This window comes from Solanum tuberosum, unplaced genomic scaffold (genome assembly GCF_000226075.1).
Source record: "Solanum tuberosum cultivar DM 1-3 516 R44 unplaced genomic scaffold, SolTub_3.0 scf00202, whole genome shotgun sequence".
NCBI classification, from domain to species: Eukaryota; Viridiplantae; Streptophyta; class Magnoliopsida; order Solanales; family Solanaceae; genus Solanum; species Solanum tuberosum.
The window spans coordinates 809,604-820,199 of NW_006239128.1; the positions used below are offsets into that span (position 1 = coordinate 809,604).

The 10,596-nt window shown below is 33.1% G+C and overlaps 1 protein-coding gene across 5 annotated transcripts; it reads left to right on the forward strand.

Annotated features, from left to right (window-relative positions):
* Positions 1–2,384: 2,384 nt before the first annotated feature.
* On the forward strand, positions 2,385–7,728 carry LOC102601290 (uncharacterized). 5 transcript variants are annotated; one of them, XM_006355649.2, is made up of 4 exons: positions 2,385–2,448; positions 3,461–3,884; positions 4,640–6,505; positions 7,063–7,728. In XM_006355649.2, the coding sequence occupies exons 2-4, from the start codon at positions 3,535–3,537 to the stop codon at positions 7,142–7,144; spliced, it is 2,298 nt and encodes a 765-aa protein (XP_006355711.1). In that variant the 5' UTR covers positions 2,385–2,448; positions 3,461–3,534; the 3' UTR covers positions 7,145–7,728. The 5 variants fall into 5 exon arrangements, with proteins under 5 accessions (XP_006355711.1, XP_006355709.1, XP_006355712.1 ...); XM_006355647.2 differs by having other exon boundaries at positions 2,389–2,448; positions 3,406–3,884; XM_006355650.2 differs by having other exon boundaries at positions 2,389–2,448; positions 3,406–3,884; positions 4,643–6,505.
* Positions 7,729–10,596: the final 2,868 nt, after the last annotated feature.

Sequence of the window (10,596 nt, forward strand, 5' to 3'; positions counted from 1 at the left end):
CTCTTATAGTATCATTGACTAATGAGTAATTTCTAAACAAGAAACATTAATGATACCAATACAATATATATATACTGAGTTAGGATTAGTTAAGCGAAATTATCAGCCTTAATGATACCAATACAGTATCTAATACTGATTTACTACCAGTTAAGAGAAAATTAATAGCCTTAATGAATGAGAGTATGCGCTGTAATTTTTTTTAGAGAATGAGTATTTCTTGAATTATTTTGCATTAGGGTATGAACATGTAATTATTTTGAGTTTATGGCCCATTTATGTAGTTTTTACTTGAATTTAACAAATAGATAGTTTTTTTTTATAAGATGACTATAAAGTGTTTATTTGATCTTAAGAGTAAGTTGATTTTAATGCGAATTCGAATTTAATCGGACTGTAATGTGGAGATCGGATATCGAGTGACAGATTAAAAAAAAGAAATAAAAATGAATATGATGATGACATAGTTTGTCGAAGTAAATGAGATTTGACTTGAAGTAGCTAGCGCGTCAAATTAAATGAAATTTGCCTTCATCTATGACGTGTTCAGTTAGCGACGAATTTACAGCACATCAAATGAAAGTTCATTAACTTTTGCAATGAACTAAGAAATCAATTATTTTTTCCGTTTTATTTTATGTGGCATCAAATTGATAAAGAAACTCATCAATTTTAAATTCTAGATTGATCTTTGTATTGACTGTGATGGTATATAGTATCACATTAGTGAAGTAATTTTATTCTCCACACAACTTAAGAGCTATGTTGTAAATTGCCTTGGTGTTACCAACTGAATTGAAAATGGTTACTCTACGCACATCTGATAAAAGTGGAACAATATAGGGACCGAAAAATCGATTATTGTCTAAAGAGAAATAATAAATTTCTTCCATAATTGTAAGTTTTCTTCATATTAGTTTCAATGTTATGTGCTTGATTAGATGTTTTTCCCCTTCTTGATAGCTCTGCGATTGCCTCTTTTTTTTTATTGTACCCAATTTTTTCTTGAATTCTCTGAAAGTGTTGTTGTGTTTGAGTCGGATAACCTCCCTTATAAGTTTGTGGCGTGGTAATCAACGAGTGAGTTGAGAATCATTTCTTCAAGCTTTGATGGACAAAGTTATTCGATATTTGTGTCTATAGGAAGTAGCAGATATACATAGAATTAGTCGAGCATAGTCTACCTGAACACCACAGTTATTTATGATTTTTTTTCTTTTTACCTAATTAATGTATTGAATAATCCAAATATGTATTACTTTGAAGGACCCGATAGATACATTAGGTATAGATAATTTATATAGAGAAAGACAATTTTGAACTTCGTGAACATAAGATTAGAAGTTAATTTAGTGTCTGGAGTATAAAATTTTGATTACTTATTTGCACATAATAACATTGAGATGGATGATTTTAAACTTCACGGAGAATAATTTAAGTTTAACAAATGCCTTTTTTCTTTTAAAGGCGTTAAAAGTTTTAATGTTATTCATTTTTAAAGATTATCAAGTACAAACTTTTTATATTCACATAGTAATTAAAAGACAATCATCTTTTAATTGTTTTCATACATAACTAGTTAAGAAGTTTCAATATTTAAATCACCATGATTGCAAATTTTAACTAATAGATAGCTTTGTATAAGAAAGATTATAAAGTCCGAGATAATTCAATTTTCCCCTCATCTTTAAAGGATGACGTTAATTTTAAGAGTAAGTTAAAAATGTAGAGTATCAAAATAAATGAAATTTGACTTGACGTGACGTAACGTAACATATTAAAGTACATGAGATTTGAATTGATTTATGACGTATTCAACTAGTGACAAATTTAGAGCAAACTCAACCGAAGTTCAGTTACTTTTGCAATACATTAAGAAATCAATATTTTTTTCCGTTTTATTTTATGTGACTTCAAATTAATTAAAAAAAATCAGAAATTTTAAATTCTAGATTCATCTTTATATTAACCATAATGATAAGTTCTGTCACACTAATGAAGTGTTTTTGTTCTCCACACAACTTAGGAGCTATATTGTAAATTACCTTGGTGTTATCAATCTATAGAATATGGTTGCTCTACAGTCTACACATATCTGATAAAATTGAAACAACACGAAAACAATAAACTCTAGAGTTATGTTGTAAATTGCCTTGGTGTTACCAATCTATAGAAAATAATTTCTCTCTATACACATATAATAAAATTGAAACGACACAAAGACGGTCAACTCTAAAGAATAAAGGGATGAAAGTTGTATATCTCGAAATATTGAGAGAAGAATGATATTTATTCAAAGGTAAATTGGCATTTTTGCAAAGTTTTAGGTCATAAAATGAAATAGCTTAAATTGTAAACTATTCTTCTCTATATTTCTCTCTATTGCCATGAAAATTGAAAAGATAAATCAACAAAGCAGAAATTATGAGAATACCCCATCTTTAACAGGTAATTTCATTTTCCCCCCAATTTTAAGGAAATCTAGAAACCCAATTTTGCATTTGTTCCCATAAATTTTCCCTAATTCTATTTCTTGTCTAAACTGAAATGATAAATTCCTTCCAAAATTGTAAGTTTTTCTTCATATTAATTTCAATTCTATGTGCTTGATTAGGTGTTTTATCCCCCTTCTTACTAGCTTTTGCATTGCCTGTTTTTCTTTAATTGTACCCAAATTTTGCTCGTACTCTTCGAAAATGTTATTGCTCTTGTATCGGATACTCCAAAAAAAAGCACTTACTTTAATGAACATAGTTACTCTATACTTGTACCCGCTGAAAAGTAGCAAGTATCTATACAATCAGTAGAGGCTTAGTCTCCCCAGACACCATGGTTATAAAAAAAAAATCTTTTTTTGGTTTAGTTCGGAATAAGTTATCAGGAATAAATTATTCAGCGATAAATTATTTCACCATGTAGATGAAATAACTTATTCATCACCGAGATATAAATGATGGAATAAATAATCTACCTACCAAACGCATGATAAAATAGCCCCACATTTTATGCTGAGATTATTATACTTTATGCCTCACACCAAACTACAAGTGAATTGATTAGTTTTAAAGTTGTTGCACACATACCGAGTACGCCAAAAATGTATTTCTTTGGAGGATCCGACACATGTAACATTTTCAGAAAATCCGAGCAACATAGCCTAGCATTATAATTCCTTTTCCCCATGAGACCTTATCATTCAAGCTTTAGTGATTGAGTTACTCGATACATGTGCTGGTGGAAGGTAACAAAGTATCTGTAGAATTAGTCGAGGTGCAATGTGGCCTGGGATTGAAGCTTAGTTTCAAAGTTGTTACTCCAACTGTTATGTTGTTCCCCTTGGGTATAACTTGTTAGTACTTAATATGCTAAAAGGTTTCAACTTTCAACTATTTATCTTTTGCATAGGTTGCTATTTTTGTTATGCAAATAGTTCTTAGCTATAGTATTGCTGCAACATCAGGAGCCGGTGTCAAATTGTTCGTCCAACGTTGGTTTAGCAATATTTGTTAGACATTTTATGTTGCCTTCGTCGCGATGGCTGCAAAAAAAATCATTGCAATATGTCAATCTGGTGGAGAATTTGTGACCAATAATGAAGACGGTTCTTTGAGCTACACGGGAGGGAATGCACATGCTGTAGACATCGATGAGAATACGAATGTGCATGCCTTTAAGCAAGAACTAACAGACACATTTAAGTTTAACGTTGATGGAATGACTATCAAGTATTTTCTTCCGGGGAATAAAAAGACACTCATCACAGTATCCAAAGATAAGGACCTACAACGCATGGTTAACTTCTTCAAGGATTCCGAGCAAGTAGAAGTCTTTGTAGTTGCAGAAGGAGTTGGTGCACCCAATGTTTCCAATATGCCTGCTAGCAGGTATTTTTTCTTCTTCTTATGGTCGAGTTCATTTTTTTTTCTTTCGTTTTCTTACTTGTATTGCTGCAGTTATAAATAAATAGAAGTGTTCTCTCTCTAACTGTTAAGATTTTAAAGTTAGTGGATGAGGTTTCTCAAGCTTAGAAGGGTGCTAAACCAAAGCATAAGCTTTGAATTATAAGGAAACATAAAGGGGTTAATGGTATTAGAGCAGATAGAGATTTTGAGCTCAATTATCACTCTTACCATTAGCAAGAATACTTCCACGTGGAGTTAGTCGATGTGTGTAAGCTAGCTCGAACACCATGGTTAATTAAAAGGAAAGAATACTTTCCACATGCTTGGACCAAGAAAAAGAATCAAACATGCACGTGAAGAGGCATGTTGCAGACATAAATTAATAGAATTGTTCCCTATCTAACAACTTAAGGTTTTAGATGAGATAATATGCCTAACATATTTTCAACACACATATCTTGAATATGATTTTTTCCTTTTCCTTTTTTCTACAAATAGTTAACCTTGAATTCCAAAATTTTCAGTTCAATGTTGGTGTTAGTGGTTTCTTGAACTTAATGAGGGTGTATGATAGGATATATTAGAAAAAATAATGCATGGATTAGCTTTGTGCATTACTAATGTTTGCATTACTAATACACCCTATCAAACGACCCCAATATGTGAGAATCAGGACTTTCCTTTACTGCAATGTGATTTCTAATGCATCTGTGGCCGGTTGAATTATTCACGTCCAGCAGGACAACTATGTCAGAGGCAGCACTTTCTCCTTCTACCCCTGTGGATTTGACAAACCCTCACAGTCAGCTTGTGGTTGATGCACCAGTGGATACAATACCATTAGATATTCTTCCGAGTAGCAATGACGACAAGCACCGTAGGGCAGCTACACAGTGGGAAAACACTATTACTGGTGTGGACCAAAGATTCAGTAGTTTTACTGAACTTCGTGAAGCCTTACATAAGTACTCAATTGCCCATGGATTTACATATAAATATAAGAAGAATGATAGTCACAGAGTAACGGTTAAATGCAAGTCTGAGGGTTGTCCTTGGCGTATATATGCATCAAGGTTGGTTACCACCCAGCTGATATGTATTAAGAAAATGAATAAAAACCATACATGTGAAGGAGCTGCTGTGAAAGCCGGATATCGAGCAACAAGGGGATGGGTGGGAAATATAATTAAGGAGAAGTTGAAATTTTCTCCCAATTACAAGCCAAAGGATATCGCCACTGACATTAAACGTGAATATGGCATTCATTTGAACTATTCTCAGGCATGGCGTGCAAAAGAGATTGCAAGAGAGCAACTTCAGGGTTCTTATAAAGAAGCATACAGTCAGTTACCGTCATTCTGTGAGAAAATCATGGAAACTAATCCTGGTAGTCTTGCTACATTTGCCACAAAGGAGGACTCGAGTTTTCACCGGCTATTTGTCTCCTTTCATGCTTCAATATATGGCTTTCAACAGGGCTGCCGCCCTCTTCTTTTCCTTGATAGCACTGTTCTCTATGCAAAATATCAAGGAACCCTGTTGGCTGCCGTGGGTGTTGATGGGAATGATGGTGTCTTTCCAGTAGCTTTTGCAGTTGTAGATGAGGAGACAGATGACAACTGGCATTGGTTTCTTTCTGAACTTAAATCTGCTGTCTCAACCTCTCGACCAATAACATTTGTTTCTGCTTTCCAGAATGGTATAAATGAGTCATTGTCTGATATATTCAGCAAAGATTGCTATCATGGTTATTGTCTTCGGTACCTTGGTGAGAAATTATATAAGGATCTGCATGGGAGGTTTTCACATGAAGCAAGGCGTCTTTTGATCCAAGATTTATATGCTGCTGCTTATGCTCCAAAAGTGGAGGATTTTGAGCGCTGTGTTGAGAACATAAAGGCCATCTCACCTGATGCTTACAGTTGGGTCATACGAAGTGATCCTGATCATTGGGCAAATGCCCTTTTTGGTGGGGCAAGGTATGACCACATGACTACTAACTTTGGACAACTTTTTCGTGATTGGGTATCCGATGTGAGTGAGTTTCCAATTACTCAGATGGTTGATGCCTTGCGAGGGAGGATGATGGAACTGAATTATACAAGGCGTGTTGATTCTAGTCAGTGGCTTACAAGATTGACACCTTCTATGGAAGAAAAGCTTCAAGATGAGACGTCAAAGGCAATATCACTTCAGGTATTACACTCACATGGGATCACATTTGAGGTCCGTGGTGAAGCTGTTGATATAGTTGATATTGATAATTGGGACTGCACCTGCAAAGCATGGCAGCTTAATGGGTTGCCTTGCTGCCATGCTATTGCTGTTCTCGAACGTCTGGGAAGGAGCCCATATGATTATTGCTCCAGATACTTCACAACTGAGAGCTATCATTTGACATACTCAGAATCAATCAACCCAATACCCCTTCTGGAAAAACCCGTGATAGCTGAAGTAGACATGGAAATCATGGTCAGCCCTCCTCCAACCAAACGTCCACCTGGCCGACCAAAGATGAAACAACCGGATACAGTTGATATACTTAAACGTCAACTTCAGTGTAGCAAGTGCAAGGGCCTGGGCCACAATAAGAAGACATGCGAGTAGGTGCTTCTGACACTCTAGCTTGTAAATTTTTTATCTATGTTTCCTCTAGACTAGCGTAGTTATATTTCTTCTGTTTCACCTTCCAATTCTTCCCATAAGTTCATGGCATTCAAATTGTTTTCTATATTAGAAAAGGTAAAATCATGCATATGTCATTTACTACTGCACTTACCGCCTATTTGTTTTGGATGTAACTTGTTTGATATGATTTTACAGTCCTTTAGATTAAATCAAGTTATAAACTATCTCCATGTTGAAGTGATTATGGTGTTTTTGTCCTAGGAATACTATAGTGTTAGATCATATCTCCGTGTTGTAATCTTACCTTCCCTTTTCTGATTGGTTGGCTCTACTTGTTATGTTTGGACAAACAATAGTTAGCCTTGGTTTATAAGTTTTCTAGTGAGATGATTTCAACGTCGTTTGAAAGTATATGCTAATATATATTTGCTTAGCTTTGATTGTATATTAACCTGGTACCATGATAAATATCTTTTATCGTTTATGCATATGGCGGTCTGTGACCCAATGTCGCTGTTTCTTTTGGAAGCAGGAAGGTAAATAAAATTGATGGATCTGATCCACTACTTCTTACTGGCGCGGTGGTAGCTGAAGAACCTGAAGTCACTGCATGATATTTGGTATCTTCTCCTCCTATGTATATAAGAAAGTCTTTCGTCAAGTCTAGATACTAATCTTAGATGCCTTTTGGGACAGAAGTGGATGGGGGTATATCTTTTAGGTAGACTTTTATATACTAAATGGAATAGAGTGAAATGTGCAGTTTGTAATTCAGAATATGCAACTAGAATGATGGTGGTAGTTATAAGAGCAAGATCAAAGGATATTTTCAAGTGTCCGACCATAGCTTTCTTGAGTATCTGTCTTGCAGGATAGACAACAGATTGCCATAAACAAATCGAAAGTGTTTGTTTGGATGGGCATAATATGATTCTCTAAGGGCATTGTGATATTGAAAAGTGATTGAATGATTCAAAGAGTTTGCTCCCATTCTATCAGCAGTAGAAATATACTTCAAGAATGTATAGGGATTCAAGTATGTCTGCATATTTTCATGTGTTAGTACCTTGCTTTGAATGTTGTCAATGTTATTATTGTGAGATTATTATAATATGATAGGTAGAATAGAAACAGGGATAATGTATTTCTGGCTAAGCCTATTTGCTTCAAAAATTAATGGAATTGTACCTTCTAATTTTGTGCTTTTGGTCTTGGGTAACTAGTTTATCAATATGGCCGAAGTATACATTTCGGTTGTATATGTTATGTATAAGAATAGTGTGTGTATATCATATAGTAGTATATATTTAGTATAAAGTATATGCATAATACATAAGCGTACCCTTTAATCTGTCTCAACTGGTATTTATGCTCTCCAACTTTGGGTGTGCACAAGTAGACACTATATAGTTGAATAAGTAAACACATGTGTCTTATGTGCAAAATATAAATCGGTTTGATTGTATTTCACGTGAATTGCCACATAGGATATGTGTATCTAGTTATTCAACTTTATACAAGTTCATATGTCTACTTGTGCAAACCAAAAGTTGAAAGGCATATATGTCAATTGAGGCTAAGTTAAAGGCATGTTTATGTATTATGCCTGAAGTATACATTATTTATACAAAATGCACATATTTTGTATAAGAAAAACTACATAACTATATAAACATCTCTCTCGTTTGCCACTCTCCTCCCTCTCTTTCTAGATCATCATCTTCTTCAATAGTCGTGTTGATTGATGGTGTTACTAATCATGGTCTTACCTAGCTCTGCCCCTAGTACAACTACATAGCTTCGCCCCTGATAATATAACATCTATTTGATATAAGTAGTTGTTTATCAAACTAATCCATTATTTCAACTTAAAATATAAAATTTTAAAAATATGTTGGAGCAGTTTCTAAAGGCTCATTATGTTTTCACTCACAACATTTCAATTGTACATTCACATTCACTTAATTTCAAATGTTATCTTTTTATAAACCATTTAATTTCCTACATGAATTGTAGAAAAAAATAAAAATGTCTCTTCCAATTATTGGACATTTGACCAATTGATAAAGGCGGTATGAAAAAAAGACAATTTTTCCACCTCCACTTTTAATATTGAAAAACATTTTCAATGTGTACTAAATAATGATTAATCATTTAACTATCATTTCTAAAATGTGTGATTAAAAAGTAGAAAATATGAAAGGAATTTTGATGAAAGTAAAACCCCACACAAAAGTAGACATAGTAGTTAGTTTGCTAATCCATTTTGGTGGGCTTTTTGACTTTGGTTTTGATTTACTTTTTGAAAAGGTGACATAAAATAATTATGACAAAGAAATAATTGTTTTTTGATTGTTTTTCGAAAAAAACAATTAAGTGATTTTGTCTAAAGATTTTGAGCCTAAAGCAGTTCAAGCTATTATGTCCGAGTCTTTTTTTCATTTTCACCGTTGATGCAATAGAGGCTCCAAATGCAATATATGGGTGCTTCAGTTTTCGAAAAGAAAAATAAAGCAATAGGCTTATTGTAAATCTTATATAAATAGACTAAGGACATATTTATTTTGTTTTCGTAGTTTTGTTGTTTAAATATAACTTTTAGTAATTAAATTTGATATAACAAATTAAATAGTGTTAATACTCAATAAATAAATAAATTATGTAATAACTAAATGCCACCAAGATAGATAGAACAACAAGAAATTTTAGATAAGAAATTATATGTTTTAGAATATAAATTGACTTGAGCATATATGGGAGTTGTAATTGGACTTAATTATTGTTCTTATTGCTACATCATTTGATAAGCATAATCTTATTATATATGTCACAGACTCACAACCCAAAGTACATAACATGTATTATGTATTGTTCATTTTGATTCAATAACTATTACGAACTTATCTTTCACTACATCATTATCGAGCTAAAATGGTGTGTATCGTATCTTACAAAGTTATTCACTTTCTTCTTCTCTTTCAATATAAAACGATTGCTTGAAAAAAATCAGTTGAATCATCAGGTGGGATAAAAGGCATAATTCTCCCTTCTATGAGGATGTTAAGACCGCTCAAGCAGACCATTTCCGGGGCTTTTCTGATTAGTTCAGCTATCACTGCTGGAAACCCCAGCGGTTGTTCGGCTGCGTACTCCCCGTCTGCCTATCTCACACTCCCAAAGCAAATGCTGGCCTCGCGCCCCAAACTGATGGCGTCTCGACGTTCTCCTGGCGCTCTCCCCCTTTCTTATGTAAAAAGGCCCACGTTTTTTGGCGCCTTCGATTTTTAAGAAAATTGCCAGTCTATGTATTTGTTAGTTCTTTTCTTTGATCTATCTTGACCATCGATAATAATGTATGACATGAAATGGCCATATAATAATAATTATTATTATTATTAATAATAATAATAATTGTTGGTTCCCCCACACGAAAGATTAGAGCCACATGAATGGCCGTGGTTGATAATTACATGTTGAAAAATAAGAAACAACACACATGCATGGGGTGGAAAGTGAAATTGACAATTGTTTCACTTTATTTATTTATTTATTTATTTTATCTTTATTTTACTTCAACCATTTGTATAAATAATTTGTAAACCACATGAAAGATGTAAATAATATTAGGTAAATTTAATGCGACGAGTTCAATTGGAATGACAATGACGAGGGAAATTAATTACTGACTTATCTTATGGGATACCAACTACTACACCAATTTAGTCACTCATAAGAGTATAAATTGTAGGTTAATATTATATATTGTTGGGTAAAATTAAAAAAAAAAGAGAGAGTATTTTAAACACTTATATTTAAGCTAAAATAAATCAAAAATCATAAGCTATATATCCATTCAAACAAAGCCCAAAGCCCTCTTTCGACGTAATTATATATTTGGATATTTTCAAGTTATATGACATTCTTTTCTTTATATAGTCAATATAAAAATGAATGACATCTTTTTATTTTTAGTACTTAAATTTTTTATTTTTCATCTATAGTCACATAAATATCTATAGTTCATTTTGATCACAAATTTTAAAATAAAAAATTTATTTTTAAACTT